The sequence below is a fragment of the Onychostoma macrolepis genome, chromosome 16, assembly GCF_012432095.1.
Source record: "Onychostoma macrolepis isolate SWU-2019 chromosome 16, ASM1243209v1, whole genome shotgun sequence".
Classification (NCBI taxonomy): Eukaryota; Metazoa; Chordata; class Actinopteri; order Cypriniformes; family Cyprinidae; genus Onychostoma; species Onychostoma macrolepis.
Genome location: NC_081170.1, coordinates 6,857,175 through 6,880,000, shown reverse-complemented (window position 1 = coordinate 6,880,000; position 22,826 = coordinate 6,857,175). Strand labels below are relative to the sequence as shown.

The window sequence follows — 22,826 nt, the reverse complement described above, 5'->3', positions numbered from 1 at the left end:
CCATGCTTCAAAACATACCTAACCAGCATAGGCTGGATTTTTCAACAGGGATAGCGACTAACTCTACACTGAGTGACAACTAGCCCCGGTCTCCCCCACAATTCCTTGCAGTTCTTGCTGGTCAATCAATTTAGAGTATAGCCTACATTTAAACCAACGACATTCTGACAAAATTATGTGACTTCAGTGACACACAAACAACTGAATACTAATTCAACTCGATCTTGTCTCAAGACTCAACTGCATTACTTGCAGAACTTAAACGCACCAACAGCAGGTACAGAAGCAGAGTTCACACGCTAGTTTACATTTCAACTCATTCTAACAAATCCTTCATGTGCACAAACACGCTCATGAAAGCGAGTCAGCTGAGGCTTTGTGTTTTCTCTGGCGGCGAAAGTCGATGTCGTTTGAGGCTCTTCGCTGCGAGCTGCAGGATCGAGCCGAGGGGCCCGACAGCTGTAACGCGTCTCCCGGGATGGTCCAGAGGAGATCGGGCCGCGGTGACACGGCGCTCATTAGCAGGAGTGAAAGGAACCCCTCGCAGATGGCTGTCAGCGTTCAAAACACGCTCGGATACACCAGACGTGTCAATTGAGGTTTGAGTTCCTTCTGCTTGATTCTATGACACCGCAATATTCAAGCAGCGTTTATTTCGTCCTTTCCTCCATCCAAAGAACGGAGGAAAATGGAAGACAGGAGCACGCTGACATCTGAAAATGTGTTTTCTAATGAGCGTGCCGTCTACCTAACAAGAGTCTCGGCTTGTCATTCATCAGCACAAATTACCGGCTCCGCGTTTGACGTGTTCTCGCCGCTGCGGATGACAGCTTCGTCTGTTCGGCAAACAGAAAATGGGAAATGTGGCAGCTCCTGTTTCCGTGGGGCCTCTGAAATCAATTAGTTTGTTTACCTGTCACAGTTCAAACGAGGGCCACGCTACCATAAACCTCATCATTTCCATCACGGCGCAGTCACCTGCTCCTCCGGTGCTTCATAAATAAATGGACATTGGTCCAGATGTAATGTAATAAGAGTGATTCCATCAGCCCAGCCAGATCTCATCAATCTCACAGCAGCTAATTGCATGGACACCTGGTGTGTTTCTGCTCTCAGAGAGACGCCACAGCTCAAACGCTTCCTGAGGACCCGATTCAGTCTGAACACGTAACACCAGACAGTTTCACACCGCTAACTGAAACTAAATAAATAAAAGCGAGACATTTTAAGCCCGAGACACACTGCACGATTTTCGGCTGTCCCAGACGAAAGATTGGTATCATCAGACAACCGTGGCGAATCAGAAATCGAATCACGATGACAATCTTTGTCTGGGACAGCCGAAAATCATGCAGTGTGTCTCGGGCTTTAGGGTCTAAAACATCAACGAATCAAAACATCATCGATCTCATGCAGTATTGCAACTGATATAGCTTTTTTGGCCCTGGAAAACAGTGGGTATGGTTTTTGGGCGTAAAAAATAAAAGTACCGTGCATCTGTTTTTATATTACACCCAAAATACTCAAGTTATTATGGAAGCAAATTTCCACCATGGAATTAAAAACAATAAAAGGTAATTGGTACATTTTAATCTCACAATTCAGACTCAGAATTGCAAGACAAAATCAAAACTGAGTTATCAATGCAGAATTCAGAATTCTGAGAGGAAAAGTCAGAACTGTGAGATATATACTCACAATTGCAATAATAAAAAACAAATCAGAATTCTCTCGCAATTTTGAAAATTTTCTTAGAATTACAAGTCTATATCTTGCAATTCTGAGATTATATCTCAATATTGTGACTTAATTGAAAGTTAGATCTTGCAAATTGGGGTTTATATCTCGCAATTCTGAGATTGTGAGGTAAAACGTTAATTTTTCTTCTTTTTAATTTTGAAACAGGCTCTCTCTCAAAGATGTAGCCTAAAACATTCAAGAAAAACTCATGACTTTTTTTCAGACTAATCATTGTCAATCTCCAGACAATCTATTGTCAATAGTGCAGCGATGTATGAAGCGCAGCCCACACAGTAATCACTTTCAAACCAAGCAGCTTTGTGTTGGTCAGTGTGGTGAATTCCCATGAACACATTTAACACGAGCGAAATCTGTGTGCATAATCAACAAGATGCAATCTTCCACCCTCATGCAGAACTCCCAAAAGCGTGGATTCCTATTGAAATTTCACAGAGCAATGGCAAATGTGACCACAACTTTACACTGTGTCCTGACCAGACAAGACAGTTGTTTGTGCACACTGAAGGTGAAGGTTATTAGCAATACTATACAGTTCTAGAACAAACTAAACCAATTGACAATAAGCAATGATACTGTAATATAATATGTTACTTTAAAAAATAATGTCGCTCAACTCTGATGACCAAATCTGCACAACAAATCTAACCCGTTGGCCATCGTTCCCTTCTGAAAGTCTTTCAGGTATTTGCCGAAGCTCAGTTTTGATTCTGTAAGCAGTTTCGACTACAATAAAAGATGTCCGTGAAAGTGCAATTGGTGCAGCTCAAGCTGGATTAAAAGTTGGGCTGCAGGACGGTAATAATACTGAAAGCGATATGAAGCAATGCTGCAGCTGACCTACTTGTAAAGCTCTCAACTTTTTCCCCTCTCATTCCACAACTCTAAAAATAACACACTGTCCAATCTCAGAAATATTTCAGGCATTCCTTTGACCCCTGGCCATCATATAACGACACTGACAGCAGGGTTGATTGCAAGAACGGAATTGAGAATCATGAATTTGGAAAACAGCAGCAAACTGGATGCATAATTTGAATTCAAGGGAATAGGATTAATATTAGAATTAATAAATGTATATTTATATAGAGAGAGATTATATATATATATATATATATTATAAATTTATATAAATAAACACATCTATATATCTAAAGAACAATATGCATTATTATTATTCAGCAAAACCCTCTTACTGTCATTCTAATTCATATTCCAATTCTATATACATGAACAGAAAGGTAGCTAATTCATCATTTTATTCAGCCCTGATTGATAGATGCCATCAAGAGCTGTTACCTGCTTCCATATACTGTATGTCAGAACACATATTGATGTAATGAAGACAAATTATGTTGCACCCCTCTCAAAAACACTGCACATTTGTATATATTAATGCACGGATGAATTAAAACCGAGCTGACCTGAATCTGTAATGTGCATGATAAATTCTTTATGAGCCAGCATGAAGTAGCAGTTTTTGTTGTTTTCCTCTCAACTCCATCCAAGCGGTTTACAAACTACAGAACAAAGGAAATGCAGAAAGCAGTCCCATTTTCTCTTTTCCCGATCAAACAGAGGAATTCATTTGCGTATGAGGTTTTATTTTGTAAATAGTTTGTCAAGGCGGTCAATGAGCCAGGAAGTGTTGATTCTGAATCTGTTCTGGGTTTGTGATCAACTAATAACGGCTTTATTTGGCTTCTTTGGTGTGCTGTTGTGTCCATTTTCTCTCACAGTATGCGCATGGCTCTTTGAGATGAGATGGAATTAGATCCCAACACATCCAACCCTCTAATTGTATATCTTGGTGGGGTTCCATTAGCCCAAATCAAAGTGGATGCCGACACATAGTTACACAATACCACGGCTAGCTGCGTTTCACAAAAGACGACCAAAATCCGCCGCGTACTGTGCTTTCTACAGACCATGAAAACCGACTCATTAAAAGATGAAGCCGACAGCATCCTCCCAAGCAATTTGGTATTATGCAAGTAAAATTAAGAGCGGAAAACAAGGCACTGGAAGAAGCTGTAAGCTGGAGTCCTCAGAGCACTGCTCTAATCACATGTGTGAAACCTTACAGCAACGTGCCTGTTTAGAAGAGATGCGAGTAGAGCAACACACCACAAAAATCAGAAAAAAAAGACTTCTATTCATCAAAGAATCCTGAAAGAAAGAATCAGTTTGCACAAAACTATTAAGCAGCACAACTGTTTTCAACATTGATTATAGGGAACATTACTTGAGCAGCAAATCAGCATATTAGAATGATTTCAGAAGAATCATGTGACACTGAATAAATATCAATGTTTTTGAAATAAGTGTCTTATGCTCATCCATTCAATACAGTAAAAACAGTACACAATTATGCAATATTACTACTTTTATAATATTATTAAAAATAACTTTTCTATTTTTTTTAAATGCAAATCTGTATTTTCAGTCTTCAGTGTCACATGATCAGAAATCATTCTAATATGCTGTTTTGCAGCTTATTATTGGTGCTAAAGTATTAATGGTTCTTCTTATTGTCAGTGCAGAAAATGCTTAATAGTTTTGTAGAGAAACCGCAATGCTTTTTTTCAGGATTGATTGATGAATAGAAAGTTCATTGAACAACATTTTTTAAATATAATTATTTTGTAATAAAATAAATGTCACTTTTGATCAGTTTAGGGTTTCCTTGCTGAATAAAAATATTAATATAATTTTTTTTTTTTTTATATATATAAGCGCTTTTCAATGCACTTCTCAACACTGACATAATATAACAAATAACAAATGTATCAGCATATTAGAATTATTTCTGGATCATGTGACACTGAAGACTGGAGTAATTATGCTGAAAATTCAGCTTTGCCATCATGTACAAAATATATATTTTTTTTAAATGATAGGTTTTGTTTTTACTGTATTATATTGGTGAACATAAGATTCTTCTCTCAAAAACTTTTTATCACTATTTTTTTATAACTCCCTGGCATGTACCTACTAGTCACGTCAAGTCAAATTTAGCACTTTTCACAATACACATTGTTTCCAATCAGCTTTACAGAAAATCATGATGTTAATGTTTATAATATCTTAATCTCCATGCCATATAGTCACACTTAGCAGATTAGAGCTGGATGATAATACAGTGACAATACAGTGAATAGCAGTTGAGATATGCAATGGAGTTGAGCTATGTGGATGAAGTTGGATATACTAATAATATATCCAACCCTATATAAAGAGCTGGATGATAACAGTTACATTTTGCGATGTATTTAAAAAATCAGGCAGCAGCACTCTAATGTGGCAAAATGTTTTGCACAGTCAAGCGCACTATTGTTTGCTATTTGCTGCTATCTTCATAATGATATTGAAATTTTGTTTGGTGTGGTTGTTGCTTACTGGCCCAAGCCAAAGGAGTTCACCAGCAAGTCTTGAAATATACCTTCCGTCAATGTAGATGGGATTTTTGTCACTCGTGTGCCACTTTTAGCATCTTCCTAGCAAATAAATAAATAGAACTCAAATCACTTCTCATCAACAAGATAGACAATTAAAGGTATCATTCATCCTCATGCAGCTCAAGTGAGGCAGGAGTTATGTTGTGAAGTTGAATATTTAGGGTTCAAAAAGATTCAAAAGCTAAGCTTAAGCAGAAAAATAGCAAGCACTACATTCGGCAAACCTCATATCTGTATAGACGCAGTGCTTTGTTTGGCCCAGTTTAAAGCCAACAAGTGCTTCTGTAGGTACAGGCCTCTGTCTTGAGATTGCAGGTGCACATGCAGCTGCCAGACCTTTGGGAGGAGTTTTATTTTTTTTGTCCTTTTCTCAGCTGTCACTCAAGATGATGGGCAGTTGCGGCTGGAGATGCACAGAGGCTGCTGTCATCCGCCATCACCATCACCCTCTTTAACGATGGAGGTGTGTGCGTCTGACACTCACCGGGGAGAGCGTGCAGACAGGATTCAGTGAAATGCTATACAGAAACTTTGGGGCAGTAATGAGGAGATTTGACATAACTGTAATATTAACCAATGTGCAGCGCTGTTTCTGGATTGGGACACAGTAAAGCAGTGTGAGAGGTGCAGGCCGGCAGCCTACGGGGTTTTACTGTAACAACAAGAGCACAATCAGTATCCTGACATGAACTCAAGGCACCGTGGAGCCATATGACAGGGACATGTCTGTCACACCTAATGGAGCAAATACCATAAATATCCACCCCACTTTATTCACCAGGGTAGAATTGTGCCAGCGCCCATAAATGGGGTCGCAAAGTTCACACTAATAACTGTTAGTTTGTAACAAATTGTACTTAAAGGAATGGTTCACCCAAAAAATTCAAATTCACTGAAATTTTACTCACCCTCAGGCCATCCAAGATGTAGATGAGTTTGTTTCTTCATCAGAACAGATTTGGCGAAATGTAGCACTACAGCACTTGCTCACCAATGGATCCCTCTGCAGTGAATGGGTGCCGTCAGAATAAGAGTACAAACAGCTGATAAAAACATCAAAAATATTCACAAGAAATCCACACCACTCCAGTCCATCACTTAATGTCTTGTGAAGTGAAAAGCTGCGTGTTTGTAATAAACAAATCCATCATCATCACTTCAAAACATTGCTTTTGGTTAAAAGTGTGACTCCTCTATTCATAATATTGCTTTCTCCAGTTAAAAAGTCGTCTTGAATCAGAAGAGAAATATTCACAGATCAAGCAAGTTAAAACACTGCAAAACAGTTCTAAACAAATATGTTGGAGGATTTTTATGTGACTGGACAACATGGGATGGACTCTCATTCTGACGGCACCCATTCGCTGCAGAGGATACATTTGTGAGCAAGTAATGTAATGCTAAATTTCTCAAAATCTGTTCTAATGAAACATAATATACAAACCACTCAGAACATCTTAGAAACCTCATTGCAATGGTCTGACAATCTGTCACCAGTGTTATTGTTAACAAAAACTAAAACTAAAAATCATTTTTGTTAACTGAAATAAAAATAAAATATAAATATTACATGAAAGTCTCAAAAAAAAAAAAAAAACTAACTTGGCATGTAACTGAAATTAAATAAATAAAAAAGAAATGTTTTAAAAAGAAATTAACTGAAGGATAAAACTAAATAGAAAATAAAGCTCAACAGAAATATAAAAACATGTTATAAAATACATAATAAAATAAATTTACAATGAAAATTAAAATAGCATTGCCTATCACAGCAGCAGTGGAACTGTGCACGGGCAATCACCACTCACATTTTACATTCTAGCTCATTTAAACTTGGCCAAATACAACACTGCACTAAGTTTAACTACAAAGAGCCTATATGGGCATTGTGGGAAGTATATGAAGCGACGGTGCTCTCGGGATTATGAAGATAAAGGAGAGAACAATTTCTATACTTTGTCTTTATGTACCTATAATGGCGTTTTACACAGTTCCTCCCAAAAACAATCAATTTAACTGTATCTATTCACTGCGGCCGATAAGCAGCCATCAATCACAATGAACGTCCTCTGATGCTGGCATAAATGAAATATCACATTAATTGAATCATGCGGTTATGACATGCCAGTTTGTTTTCCTTTACACGTCTGCAGGAAGAGACTTCAACAACAAAAGTACACGACAATGTCACATTTACACTTCACAGCACATTTGTTCTGTTTATCACGTGTTTGTATGATCTTTCAACGTCTTTAAACGAAACAATTAAGTAATTGTTCATAAGGTCAAACGCCGCGGCGCCTACACCCACGCGCTTGGAGAAAAATTGAATTTCAAGGGTGTTTTCTTTCATTTCCATTCCCATCCTCGGCCTTTAAGACACTAGAATATCTGTTCTTCTCCCATGGAAAAAAGAACCCGTTATCAAAGCATTAAGATATGATTAGACTGACATTTTCTTAAGAAAACCAAAAGAGTGAGAGAGGGAGAGAGACAGAGTAGAAGAGCACGAGCGCGAGACAGACGGCGTCGTGAAAGGAAAGGAGAACTCCATACTGCAGATCTTATCGGTCGCTAGCATACATAGTGATCTTTGAAGCAGCTTATTACAGAGTACACTAAGAAGACAAGTGGGTCGGTGTACAGATCAGAGGAGAGCACGTGAACGCACCTGCTAGATTTCGCTATCGTTGGGACGGTGTCAGTCAGCGTTGAGGCCTGCCAGCCGGTTTAATATCAGACCGGTCTTGTCTTTCAACATCCGGGGGGACTAGTTTAAATTCGTAGAGGGAGATTTTGCGATTACGATCGTGCACAGCAGAGAGGGAATCTGTGACATTGATGGTAGCCTACGGTATATAAGTGAATGTGAATTTGAAGTTCATTCTTTCCAGACAGTTTGAGGAGAGCAGGTGCTACAGACGTATGAGCCTTATTGCACATCGAAGAAAGAAAACTTTGTTCATCAGAGTTGCTGATGGACTCAAATCATTCATGTAAATCCAATCCTGAGTAAAATGTCATTATCCTAATGACCTGCTATGATATGAAAGCAAGCAATTTTATTATCAACAGACCTTAAGTTTGAAAATATATTAGCCAAAATGCGGATTGATTCTGCACAGAAATGTAGTAGCTTCTTTACTTTCTAATTATTAGCATGAATTTGGATGCTAGTCCATGACATGAGATGCTACAGTGTGCATCCAACCGGGCTTCTCAACTAGCTTAACCAGCAGATTTTTTTTTTTTTTTTTGCTGTTCAACAGCATGATATGCTTTTCTAGTGTTGTTAGTGTTAGCTAAAACTAAGCTATATAACCTTTTAATTTAAATAAATTAAATAAGTAAAGGATTTTAAATAGATTCAGGGGAATAAAGAAAATAACAGAAGGCTAAAAGAACAAGAAATTACTTTAATCAATTTGTACTGGTTCCAAATCATATTTTTATTTTATGTGCACAGATTCAGTCATTTTTTTGGACTGCAATATGTTGAAAATGCAAAACGGAAAAATGCTTGTCGTCTCATCACATTCCAATTAAATGACAGCCAAACAGTATTTTCAATTCATAACAGTGAAATTTGACAAAAAGATGTTTGCATCACTGGATATTACCGTTACCCGTTTAACATTTTTATTGCAAAACAGTTGTCAGATATTAATTATATAGCAACTTACATCTAACCTTGTACTCTTTCACAGCTAAAAACTGAAGTGTCATGCTGAAATTTCAGTTTGGATTCTCCAAACAGAAAAGGCCTGCCTTCTCTATCAAATAATATATAAATATATAATAATTTTAGCTTACAAAAAAAAAAACGCATAACTAAAATAAGACGACAACTAAAATAAGATGAAGCACTAAAATGACTAAAACTAAAACTGAAATAAAAATAAATACAAAATTAATAATAAAAAAAGCACATAAAATTACTAAAGGTTAAATTAAAGTTAAAACTAAAAATATAAAAATAAAATTGAATTCAAAATATTATAAATATAATAGTATTGAAAAATATAAAATAACACTGGACAAGCCTATTTTCAACCAACTAGACCAGCATTAACCACCATAAACCAAGCTGTTTTTCAACACGTTAGCTACCAGCTACCAGCTTTCCTGTTTTTTATTCTCTCTGCTCACCATCTCATTCTTCTTTTCCTTCCCAAGCACTCTTTGGAATAACAGATGCAGATTCTGGGCACTGATGTGGGACAGTGAAGTCACACCCTTCCTGGAGCGCGTTCCCGCCAACCGTGGCGTCACTCCGCACATCTCCTGCCGAGTTAAGACATCTGACCTCTGCTTAATTAAAACACCACACTATCTACAACTCTGCACAAGAATCAGGGAGTTTGAGAATAATTCTGACTAATCGCTAATTAAGATTTGGCAGAACAACAAAAAGACACTTATGAAAGACGAGTCTATTTTTAGAGATGGAGAAATGGGACTCAGGTAATGTTTAACAAAAGTTTGTTGGAAGTTTGTTATGGCAGTCGCAGAAGTGAAGACTTCCTGCCTAAGTACTGATTACATGTACGTAAACTACAGTCCAAAAGTTTTTAAAAAGAAGTCTATTAAGCTCACCGAGGCTGCAATTACATTTGTCAAAAATACAGTAAAAACGTAATACTGTGAAATGGTTTTAAATTCTATTTTAGTACATTTTTAAATGTGATTTATTCCTGTGATACAAAGCTGAAAGCATCATTACTCCAGTCTTCAGTGTCACACGATCCTTCAGAAATCACTATAATATGCCAATTTGCTGCTCAAGAAACATTTCTTGCTATTATCAATGTTTAAAACTGTTGTGGTGCTAATTTGCTATTTGTTTTTTTGGTTGGCAGTGATACATTTTCTCAGGATTATATGATGAATAGAAAATTCAAAAGAACAGCATTAACTTAAAATAGGAATCTTTTGTAACATTATAGATATCTTTACTGTGACTTTTGATCAATTTAATGAATAAAAATTTTAATTTCTAAATAAAATAAAAAACTTCAAATTTTTGAAAGGTATTGTAAACAAACAAGGTTGGCTTCACGCGTCACTGCATCCTAAAAAAAAACATTAAAACACCATTAGAATTGTGAATTCCATTTAAATAAATCTCCTCAGAAGAAATGCACAAAAATTTTTACTTACAATATTTTTTTAATTAGCATGTTTCTTTGTTACTAAGCTAAGGATGTTATGAAGCATTACATCCAGACACACAAATATTGGGTATAGTCCATTTGTTTTTAGATACATTTTTATATGCATTTCTGTTTCTGTAAAAATTATTATTATTATTATTATTTATTTATTTTTTTTTACATCTTTTTGATTTTTTTTTTTCACTCACTTTAAAAAAAATAATAATAATTGTGTAACTGAAATAAGTTTAGGTTGAAGTACTAAAATGTCTGAAACTGAAAAAAAAATATTATAGTGATTTAGAAATAAAAACTAATAAAAATAATAAAAAGCACATAATTAAACTAAATCAAATTTAATTGAAAACAGAAAAGTATACAAATAAAACCTCTAAATATTTATAAATACTGGTAAATAAATAACATCTAAAATAATAAAATAAATAAAATAGTAAAAATTGTCACTGAGGCAGTAACCTCAGAAATAAAATATATTTTATATATATATATTCTATCCCTAAAAGGAGCATAGCAGTACATAGCAGGCTCATTTTTCTGAGTGTATGTAAGACTGACATGTGCTTTTCTTTTAAACAGATGATTACTTGTTGTCTAAATGTAAATAACTGTACGAACAGCACCATAACTCTAACAGTTAATATTCAGTATTTGTACATTCCCATAGCTCTGGGATGCATCGCTGCAGTTGAAGTCGTTTTCTTACACCATCTTGTGCTGGCTGCCGCAGCGCCATTGGCTGTCATTCAGTGCCGACGCTTGTTAAGAGGATATCATTATCATGTGCTTGTTGCAGTAAGCTGCAGATTTGGTTAAATATAGCAATGATGCTTTGTTTCCATTGCTTTTATTTGGGTGGAATAAAGCTGATCCCTCCCATGACCGTCTCGCTCCCTTATTGTGTTGCCAAAGCACAGCCAATATCGACGCTGAAAAGTGATTGAGAAGGGTCTTACACGTTTCAAAGCATGCTGGGAAACGGGGAGCAGGCATCAACCCAAAGCATTAGAGCTTACTAGACGTGTCTGCATGCTTTATGACACTTCATAGAGAAACCTCTGATTTTGAGGTCTTTGCTTTGGCTGTACTGTAGTATTTTTGGTAAAGCTGATATTGGGAAGCATATATTCATGTTTTTTGAACTATTAAAGGAACAGTTCACCCAAAAATGATATATTTCGTCATTATTTACTCACCTTCATGGCTTTCACCTTTCCTTCTTCCATGGAACACAAAAAGAACTGAAATGAAAAAAAAAATGCTAAATTAATTACTGCAAATAATTGCCTATTTTTCAGTGTGTGTATATTAAAAGATATCATCTAACCTGGTAGCAATTTTTTTGCTATCAAAACAATGGCACACAAAATCACACGCTCGTAACACATTTATCAGCTTGAAGATGGAGCGATAAAGGAGAGATTAATTTAGTGTGTGTTCTCACAATCATTATCATCTCCTCTGGCGCTGTAGTTTTCCTCAGAGAGCTTGTAAGTATCTGCAGGATCTCCAGAACAGCACCTTTACATATTTATTTAGCTGTCATGTGAATCTGTGCAGATCATCAGCGCTGATAGTCAGAGCGGATGAGGCTGTAATTGTTCTCTCTGATAACGGCTGGCTGCCATGATGCCTGTGAGTTCTTAAGACTTATAGGGAATAGAGATAATAAACATTTCAGATCATTGTGACAGTGAAATTACGTTTTCAGTGTCATATAAGATATTATATAGCCTACAGTGGGGTCAAAATATATGAGATCACATTTTTTGTTTTCCCATTTAAAGGAATAGACCACCCAAAAATGAAATTTTGCTTGCCTAGTTTGTTTCTTCTTGGGAACAGATTTGGAGAAATTTAGAATTACATCACTTGCTCACTAATGGATCCTCTGCAGTGAATGGGTGCCGTCAAAATGAGAGTCCAAACAGCTGATAAAAACATCACAATAATCCACTAGTAATTCACATCAGTCCAGTCCATCAATTAAAATCTGGAACAGTGAAAAGCTGCGCTCTGGTAACAAACAAGTCCATCATTAAGGTGTTTTAACTTTAAACCATTGCTTCTAGCCAAAATATCAGTCCATAATCCATAATAAGGGTTCCTTCAGTGAAAAAGTCCATCTACTGTTGTCCGCTCACATCAAAATCCACCAACATTTACTTGGTTTAGAACTATTTCAGACTGTTTTCACTTGTAAACTATGCTTGATCGGTGCATATTTCTCTCCTGATTCAGATGGAGTGACTTTTTCACTTGTGAAAGCAATATTATGGATAGAGGACTCGTACTTTAGAAATAAAAAAACGCTAAGATTTATTGGCTAATTATAAACATGCAGGTTTTCACTTCACAAGATGTTAATTAATGGACTTGATTTGTGTAGATTCTCTCATTCTGACGGCACCCATTCACTGCAGAGGATCCACTGGTGAGCAAGTGATGTAATTTTCAGGGGTTTTTTTTCTTTTTTTGTGGGTGTACTATTCCTTTAAACTTGGAAATAAGCAGAAAGACTGAATCATTTAAAACAAAGAAACACTATAGGGTAAAATGAAGAACGATTTCTAGGTCACTAATGAAATGCAAGCAAATTAGTGTCACTGACCATGTGAACAAAAGGTCAGACTTTGTTGCTTCCACTGAAGCACAACATGACGGAATAACATGGATCATTGGGTTTTGCATAAGGCATTGCCAACCCAAGAAAACACAAAAAGGGATGTACAATTGACACATAACATACACTTAAAAATGCACTAAATTTATTGCATTTCATAATCAGTGTCGACTGAAGAGCTTGTGCAATATTTGCAAATAAATGCCACTTGGTTTGACATTTTGTTAATGCAGTGGCATTTTTAATTATGGTTTAAGTGTCTAACTACATTCACTCATCTGCTACTTAAAATGGCTATGCATATAATATAATTTGTATGGATTTCTTTTTTTTGCATTAAATTAAAATAATACATTAAAATGCAAAATAAAAGCATTTTGACTTGTGGTTTCATACGTTTGGATCCACCTAATGTTTAATTCAGATACATTTGAGCATGTTTACCTTACAAAAAATATATAAATAACTGACTCATGAAATCAAAATGCAGATTTTTTGTAAAACTGAATGCATGAGAACTCTTGTTCCCAGCGTAGAATAGCTCTTCCAGCTTTTATCCTTTTTCTTGAACTCAGTGACATTTGGGGAAGAGCTGGCCCAGGTTATGTTTTACCTCCTGTGAAAGGAGAATATTAACATCACGAAGAACTTGAGACACGGAAAATGTCCTCTTTGATTCGTGGCCGATAAGAGCAAATATCAGCCTTTCTGTTCTAAACAGGATGTTATTGCGCTGCTCTCTGATTTCACAAGACCATTGACCCACAATCCTCTTCTACTTTTATAACATTGCCATTTAAAGTATTTCAGAAATGCATCTGTAAGCGAGGATGTCACAAGGGTCCAGCAAATATCTGTCTTTGCGGATAAAATGTACAGATCTCGGTTGAAGCAAAACGGCACAATTCAAATTACTTGCACAGAGAGAGAGTGAAAGAGCTTATTCAGTTGCTCAATGATGCCATCTAGCCGTTCAGCATCCAGACGCAACTAGGGATGCTCATTTCACCAGAGACAATAATAGAAATAAATGTGTGCATTACAGTGATCAGTATTTGTATACACTCTGTCTTTTGTTCTTGGATTTCTTCAACTTCAATTATAAGAATAGCATTAAAATATCAATTAATGCCTTCAGTGCTAAGTAGATTTATTCATTCGAAATAAACATCAGATTGCTGCAGTAAATGATTTCTGGAACGTAATGCAGCTGGGGACGGCAGAAAGCAGTTTGTGTGCGATTATCGGCTGACACGTGTTTGCAAATCTTTTAATTACACCGACGAGCAGCGGATTCAGAAGGTTCACAGGACGTACTGTAACTGGTGGAATCCAAAAGCATGTGTATTATGATTTACAATCACCCCACATTCTTCAAATACATTTCAAGACAAAATCACTAAACAAACAAGCAACAAATTCAATGCAAAAACTCTAAATACTGCCTTCCTGAGAAGAAACATAATAAGAACTCATAGTTATTAGCCAAGCAATTTAGAATTACAGGGAACTTAGCTTGGTGGTTTGCACCAGTAAACATGTCATTTCAAATATTCACAATATTATACTCTCTGCATGCAATGCACTTGCAGGGTGTGAATAAAAAAAAAAAAAGTACAAATAGTAGGTAGATTCTGTTAGCGAGCAAATCAATTAAAGGAAATGCAATGAATGCAATCAATTTAATGCACTTCACAACATTGTGAGCATCGTGAATTCAATATTGTGCCAGGTGTGCAACCATGAAAAATTGAAGCATGCCATATAAAATTGCAATGCATATCCAAGATGATATAAATGAACAATCCTGAAATGTAACATGCATGAGTTTGTGTGCATATTATTTTCTGCATATTATAATCAACATAGCATTATGCTAAATGTGCTGAATAAAGTCCAGAGCACTGGTGGGTCATAATGTATAGGTCTGTTCTGGAAAACAAATGCTAAAATGCAATTAACCATATATGTTATATTGCAAATGTTTAAAAAGGAAGAGAAAAATGCTTCCCATTTCTTCCCATAATATTTGATGTTGTTGACGTCAAAGGCTGTGCATCCAATCAAACTCTACTGTATTTTGAAGCAATTTCATCTGTCACTGTAAAAGCTGCATGAACAGGTTGTGTGGCATTTCATAATTCTCGAAAACCATGAATAAAACTATGCAGGTTAATTAAATAAAAAAATACATATATTACCCAGACCACATAAAGAAAGGGGTTCCATTGCAACCATGTGTAGCGAATCAATGAAATTCAAAAGAAATCTAGATGAAAAATAATACATTCTTGTATTTAACCCATGCTATGTTATTAATTTTGCAAATTTCTTTCAGCCTATGCAGTTCATAAAAATGATTTTAAAGGGATTTATGTAAACATAAGTAAAATCTAGGTCCTGAAGTAATATATTTCATTATAAAGATCCCCATAGCTTGGTTCTCAATCATAAAACAAAATTCAGCACAATAACACACCCTGAGAGAAACACAGGTCTGCTGGAGTCCTTCTTGTGCATACAGTCAGCATCTGAAAAGCTTCAGCAGAGAGATACTGTTAAAGAGCATGTAATACTTTCTTGATTTAAATGCAGTTTTTAATTGGATAGAGCCCCATTATTTTTCAATACAGAAAGGGCAGTGAGGCACGCAAAGCTCTTGAATATTTTTGCAAATCGTGTTCGACAGCATAATGATTAAGCATGGCACTAAATTTGCCTCACAAAATGAAAAGCAAACTTCATGCAAGGCGTAATTTAATTGTTCCCCTTCACATTTTCCGCCTCCCATTGTTGGAAGCTTTACATTCTCTGAGTCTCTGCACTGGTGCTTGACATGCCACTTTGTGACACATTCAAACCCTGAGACATTCGTGACACTTTACAGCACAAACATGCTTCAATCTATACCGCGGCACAGAAATACATGCAACAAACCCAGCAATGAAGATCCGATGAAAATAAAATTGCTGTTAGAAAGATATTGAACCATGTATATTTTCCTCTGCAAATAAAGACCTGCTCATAGGAGCTTCTTTTTCATTTGCTCGTGTATTAACAACACAGGAAAATGGGTTATGTCTAAAACAGCAATTGTACCATTCAAATCAGATATGACATTTTTGTCATTTGAGTCTTTTGTGTAATTTAGGATGGTTCTGATTGAGCCTTTCCCTCTCAATCCTCTGTAATACAGATAAATATTGCCATCTGCTGGCATTCATGCATGTATTCACACTAGTAAGGAGTATTCTGAGTTAACCACAATTAAAGTCAACATGAAATCAAAATTGTATTGTTTTATTGTGAAAAATGCCTTTGCTTTATCAAAATATAAATGGCTCCACCTTCCTTTTCAGGACTTATTTTTCAACCAACCAAGCAACTGGTATTCTGCTACAGTATATAATACCCGTTTCAAACAATTCAATAAATTCCTGATACATAAAATAAAACTCCGCCCTAATAGCTTTTTTTTTTTTTTTTCACCAAACAGATTATGAAAGCAAAATGGTTTATAAACAGCCACAGAAAATAATATTTAACTGTCCCTCCCTTTGTAAAAAAAAAAGTGTGTGTGTGTGTGTGTGTGTGTGTGTGTAAGGGCGGGGGGGGGGGCGGTATGTACAAAAACACACTTAGAGTACTGGAGGATTTAAAAGCAGAAATGTATATATTTTTCTTTATTACTCCATAAAAGTGCTATTTCATATCAGTAAAGGTCAGGTTTACCAGGATTCTATGGGATTTACTGTATTATTGACTGGTAACACTTTACAATAAGGTTCATTAGTTAACTACATTAGTTAACATGAACTAATAATGAACTGCACTTATACAGCGTTTATTAATCTTTGTTAATGTTAATTTCAACATTTAATAATACATTATTAAAATCTTGTTAACATTAGGTAATGCACTGTGAACTAACATGAACTAACAATGAACATCTGTATTTTTATTAACTAACGTTAGCGAAGATTAGTAAATACAGTAACAAATGTATTGCTCATGGTTAGTTCATGTTAGTTAATACATTAACTAATGTTTAACTAATGAACCTTATTGTAAAGTGTTACCTATTGACTTGAGATTTACGGTATTTACTGCATACTACTTTTAATTACTACTACTAATAATACTAAATTTATTCATAGTGATTAACTGAAAATCATTATTTCAATCACTATATCTTACTCTATCCAGCAGCATAAATATATGAAAATAGTAAGAGTAGTATGACACTGCCAAAGAAAAAAAAAAGAAAAAAAGTTGTGGTTGCCAGATCTTTACCGAAAACAAAATATGGTAGTAAAATTAGGCTTTTCCACAAGCTGTGGTAAATATATTGAAGGTGCACACGTGTCATGCAGCAACGTTATTATATCTAAAACTGAAACCATAAAAAAATCTGTTACTTGAAATAAAATAAATGTTAACTAGAATAAAAACTTAACTTTTATTTCGTAACTTGATGGACTAAAATAACTAAAACTGGGAAATTTTTTTTTTATTTAACAACATGTTACATAAAACTCTAATGTAAATAACTCTAATGGAAAAAAGACATCAAATGTTTAGCGTCAAACAGGTATTACTGGGAATGTCAGTTTTTCATATAAGACGACAAATTACAGTAATTCACAATAAAATTACATTAAATGTCCCGTTAGATTTTCACCTTATATAGTAATATAGGGAGCTTAAGAGGTTTTTACCGCAGCATACCATTAAAACGATGATCATTTTTTACAGTGCATGCTATGGTCATAATATGAAATTTTCTAAGCGGCAGAGGCGTCAGTCGCATCTGGCAGCTGATGATCATGTTATACGAACGCAAGCGCTTCGATAAACAAACAACACTTTCTGAACTCTCCCAGACTTGACGAGCAAAAGTAAATTCTTATCCCTGTCTGCAGAGGCGCAGTGTAGATGCCCTGGCTTTCTTAATATTTCATACTCTGATTACACTTCAAATCACCCTGTAAATCCTCTTAAGGCATGCAGAATTGTTCAGCGTGTGTATGTGTGTGAGGGAGAAAATGAGTGAGAGAAAAAATAAAGATAAAGAGAGAGACAGAGAGAGGTTAGGTACTTATAAACCCTAAAGGCTTGCTTATCTTTCCAGCACATGCATCTTTGTGTCTCTCGTGCATGTCAGTTTTCTATTTTTTAACACAGCAAAGACAAAGTAAGCTGCACAAGATGCTGTGACAGTGAAAAGACTTTCCCTGAACCGGCTGATGCAATTCACAGCTCTGAGGATATTCCTGTGCAACAACAAAAAGACCCAACGGAACCAACAACAACAACAACAAAATAAATCATTATAGTCATTATTCATACACTCCGTCAAATCACTGCAAATAAAAAACAATGTTGCCAATGCAAATTAACCAATAAGCACAACAGCAGCAGCGCAACTTTTTGGTGCTATAACCTAAAGATACATGACATGAGTAGAGTACATGAAGAATTTCCCGACTGAGCATAAGAAAAACTGTACCTGGGTCTTACTTACTATGCGTTTATGTCTTAATGCATTGAATGGAATATTAAACAAACACATTTTAAATATGGAAATCATTATTAGTCATATCTTTTAGTGATTTTGGCTATGGCGCTGCACTAATTACAGATGCTTTTTGTTTTTTATTTTTTTTTACTACATATTTTGCATTAAAAAATAACAAATTCACAAAATAAATAAATCCACAAATAAATAATATAAAACAAATAGTTTTAATAGGTTATCAGTTTATGTCCTTTTCTTTTAAAACCTATTTTGATAAGTTGACACCCCTCACGTAAACCCAATATATCACTGATCAGTGACTTTAGTTTTTTTTTTTCTCCCATCCAGTTAATTTTCTTGCCATTGTGTAAATAATTGTGACTTTATTAATAAAGTTTACGTGTCTGAGCACGTCTGATCATTAAATTACACCAAAATAATATAGCATTTTTAAAAACGTGCAGAGTTCAAAGGGAATTGCACAGCAGGGATGACTCTTCAATAAGTGAGAGCTGAAAACATCTGGAATTGACTACTTTATTAACCTACATTGACAAACAGCACCCCCGTGTGGTCATACAAAAAACTACTTCAGACAACCCACAGTAAATCTCACCAAGCGAGGGTCTGCAGTTGAGATTACCTCAATTAGAGTTTCTAATCACTGAAGGCCGTTGAGGTTTTTTTTTCCCTAGATGGCTAATATGTCAATTATGCCTAACATTGATCGAGCCAAAAATAAAATAAAATAAATAAATAAACATTCAGCAGGCTTAATTTTTATTTATATTTTGTGAAATTGTGATATGCTTATATAATATACATATACATAAATACATATAATCTCTTCGATAGCCAAAAGAACACGTGTCAATGCAGTAAAACAACTGCACGAATCACTCATTGTCATAAGATTAATTATACGACCATTAATTATACTAATTTTTACCTGAATGCAGGGAGCCATTCCATCTTGCACTCACCTGTGTGAAGATGAATTTATATATTACACTGCCATTCAATCTCGTTTGTTGTCAGACCCTTGATTAAGTGGTATTTTATCAATATTAAGGTTGTGTTCATCTGTCGTCTTAACAAAAAGCAGCTTTGATGATGCACTTGATTGGCCTGAATGGACAGCATGGCTTGCGCCCTCTTCTTCAGTCTCAAGACCCAAGCAAAGGACGTTGCGTCATTTGAATACTGATTCTGATTGGTCGGATTGGTAATGAATGGAGTCTTTATGCTATCAGCCTGTAAAATTTGTGTAGTGAAAGTAATATGTTCAGAACTGATATTTGCCTTAATTTGCCTTGATTTGTGTTTGTTTTGAGCACATCTAATTTCAAGCATGCTTTTCACTGACCCTGATGATCTCTCCTTAAGAACCAAGTACATTAACATATGTGACCCTGGACCACAAAACCGGCCATAAGGGTCAATTTTTCGAAATTGAGATTTATACATCATCTGAAAGTACAAGTGCTTGAATATCTGGAATCTGAGGGTGCAAAAAAATCAAAACATTGAGAAAATTGCCTTTAAAGTTGTCCAAATGAAGTCTTAGCAATGCGTATTACTAATAAAAAATTAAGTTCTAATATATTAGCGGTAGGAAATTTACAAAATATATTCATGAAACATTATTTTTACTTAATATCCTAATGATTTTTTGGCATAAAAGAAAAAAAAAAATTCATTTTGACCCATACAATGTATTTTTGGCTATTGCTACAAATATACCCTGGCTACTTATATGACTGGTTTTGTGGTCCAGGGTCACATTTTGGAAAAGAAAAAAAAGAAAAATAAATAAAAATGAAGGACAAAAATGTAATGACACTCACTGTTTCAATGGTTGGCTATTCAATGAAATAGTTTCAATGGTTTCAAAATGCTTTATTTCACTCTTTGTTTAAATTGTATCATTTATTTATTTTTTATTTTTTTGGTGGATTTTCATATTTAGGTCATTTTGTCAAATCCAGTGTGGACAGGTAGCTGGTGGAGACATAACAAATAAAAATGATAGATAATTGAAGTAATTGCGTACCCTATCCACCCCCTCATGAATAAAATACATCATAAGTTTTAAATAAATAAAGAATGATCTTCAATTAACTAAGAATGTTTTCCTTTACCAAAAACAGTAGAAAGTAAAAAAAAAAAAAAAAGTAGCACCATTATGATTCATGATTATATAGAAACATACTTCATTTACTACAAAAATGTCTATAATGCACAAAACAAAAAATAAATAAAATTCTAGAGAACCGAAAACATCTCAGAGGGAAAAGAGAGAAAGAAGCGGCACCAGCAGCAGGAAGAGACTCTGTTTCAAGCACTGACCGCTGTTGCACAGAATTCCCGCACAGCATGTCGTCTGAGCACCAGCCATAGACCCCAGAGTATTTAATAAATTATTCTCACAAATAATCTCGTTCCCACATCCTTTCGTTTTTATGCCAGTTATCCTTTCTGGGAAAGGGGGAAAAAAATAGATTGTTATGGCATATATGAAAAAAAAAAATGAAAAAAAAAGAAATAGTGAACAAGCATGTCTGTTCATGTAGAACATTTTGAATGGAGACTGTAATCACCTTTTATACTGAAGCACTTGTTCTCACCATCTGAACAAGTCACAATTTTTGAGCAGTCTCTACTAAATAAGTCACAAGAGTAACACATCATCCCATTGGAATATCGTGGCAATGCTACACGTTATGATAAGAAAGAAAACATTAGAGTAGTAGTTAGTGCAGTGCAGAGACTAAACTTTACCCAGATTAACTTATTAAATTGATATTAAATTTGTACACTACAAAAATAAAATATGGAACACAACCATTTTAAAATGTCTGTTCCCAGATATCTATGTACCTGGTGCTTCTTCAATGTTGCAGAGATTAGTGTCACAGCATTGGGGATTAAAGACTGTTTTGTTTTGTCCAAAATGTTTGCTGTCAATAACACACAAGGCAGGATCTGTGCAGTTCTTCTTACTGCTATATAATGTACCGCCATCTACATAGACAATTAAAAAACTATTATGAAGATTGTGAAAAAATAAAATAAAATAAAAAAATAATAATAAAAAAAATGAATAAAAAATACTCGTCAACTTATGAATTTTTCATAATCATGTAATTACTTACTGCTGTATATAGTGACAGAGCCACACTGCAGAGGGCATTTAGTTAGATTTTGTTTGCATTCTTCAGATGAACTGTATTTGTATTTGCACTGGTAACATCTCAGTGCGAGCACTGAAATATAAAGAGAATGTCATATAAAACACATAAAATACATTCATTTCACGTATCAGTTTTTAACTTTAATTAAAATTTGAAATGAAATAAAATAACAAAATTACATACGTTTTGCTCATAAATATGGAATAACAACAACGGCAGCAGCAACAACATTGTATATATAAGCATCATGAAACGTTGAATGGTAACAACTAAATCATAGCATACCTGTGGAGAAAGAAACAGTGATGAGAACCAGAGTGATGAACAGTTTCATGGCTGGAAGGTCCGAAGAAAACCAAATGACAGGGTGAAATCAGTGTCTGATTTCCAGAGGTGGACTGTAGTTTTTGAATTATATCTGGTCTAAATTGTAGCTGGGGAGGCAGCAGCATAATTATGCTGAAAGGCAAATCTAAGATTTTTTTCTTCAATATTTTTGCAATTCAAATTAGACACATTTGGAAGAAGAGGAAGAAAAACAAGAATATCCAAATGGATATATCTGCTGGAACTGGTCATGTCAGGTTATCATGACTCCAACATCAGAACATCAGGAAAGACACCCTAGGACTATTATATAAGTGTCTCTAGTTTGATTGCTGCATTTGAACTTTTGTGCACATTCAGCTTTGAGATGTTGAATGATGATCTGAAGCACACTGAGGCAAATTTGCCTTTCAAAACAGTTCAAAGTAAGATTTTCAATCAAGCACTTTATTGTTCCCACAAGGATGCAGTGCAGATCACATCAATGACACTGTACCAGAAACATAATCATTGATTATGATTATTCATATTTTGCACAATTTCTTGAGATAGGCTAATCAAGATATCTGCTGCTGTGTCGGAGAAGAAGGTTCATTTGTGATTCAAGTTCCTCGCACTTATTCGTAAATATTCATAGTCTTTCTGTCACTTTTATCACACAAAAATGGATAAATGGCGCCATCTGGAGGGAAGGAAATTTTACCGCGAGTCACGACTAAAACAACGTAATATGTAGGCCTATAAGTTACAGCGTTCATGTTCGTTTTCTTGGATAGA

The 22,826-nt window shown here is 35.2% G+C and overlaps 2 protein-coding genes across 13 annotated transcripts in view; both read right to left on the bottom strand.

Annotated features, from left to right (window-relative positions):
- zfpm2a (zinc finger protein, FOG family member 2a) overlaps positions 1–19,733 on the bottom strand; it is a 239,909-nt gene extending 220,176 nt beyond the window's left edge. For 10 of the 12 annotated variants that reach the window (XM_058747493.1, XM_058747491.1, XM_058747496.1 and 7 more), the window contains exons 1-2: positions 11,832–12,018; positions 11,584–11,628 (exon numbers count right to left, since the gene is read on the bottom strand). The gene's annotated coding sequence lies outside the window, so the exon portion shown is untranslated. Of the gene's footprint in view, positions 1–11,583; positions 11,629–11,831; positions 12,019–19,511 lie in introns of those variants that run through there. The other 2 variants (XM_058747492.1, XM_058747498.1) reach the window with 2 other exon arrangements.
- Positions 1,046–22,629, bottom strand: LOC131521650 (ly6/PLAUR domain-containing protein 8-like). Its single transcript, XM_058746589.1, has 10 exons — positions 22,008–22,629; positions 21,684–21,794; positions 21,409–21,552; positions 21,129–21,242; positions 20,878–21,006; positions 15,490–15,549; positions 13,624–13,626; positions 11,584–11,606; positions 9,366–9,500; positions 1,046–1,159 (listed from the first exon to the last, which is right to left on the bottom strand). Exons 1-10 carry the CDS (start codon positions 22,054–22,056, stop codon positions 1,046–1,048), a joined length of 882 nt encoding a protein of 293 aa, XP_058602572.1. The 5' UTR covers positions 22,057–22,629.
- Positions 22,630–22,826: the final 197 nt, after the last annotated feature.

Coding starts and splice junctions, on each gene's coding strand:
- LOC131521650 (XM_058746589.1), bottom strand. CDS start 22,056: ATGAAACTGTTCATCACTCTGGTTCTCATCACTGTTTCTTTCTCCACA. Junction 21,795..22,007: donor CACTGTTTCTTTCTCCACAG/GTATGCTATGAT, acceptor TTTATATTTCAG/TGCTCGCACTGAGATGTTAC. Junction 15,550..20,877: donor GGGAATTCTGTGCAACAGCG/GTCAGTGCTTGA, acceptor TCTCTGCTGAAG/CTTTTCAGATGCTGACTGTA.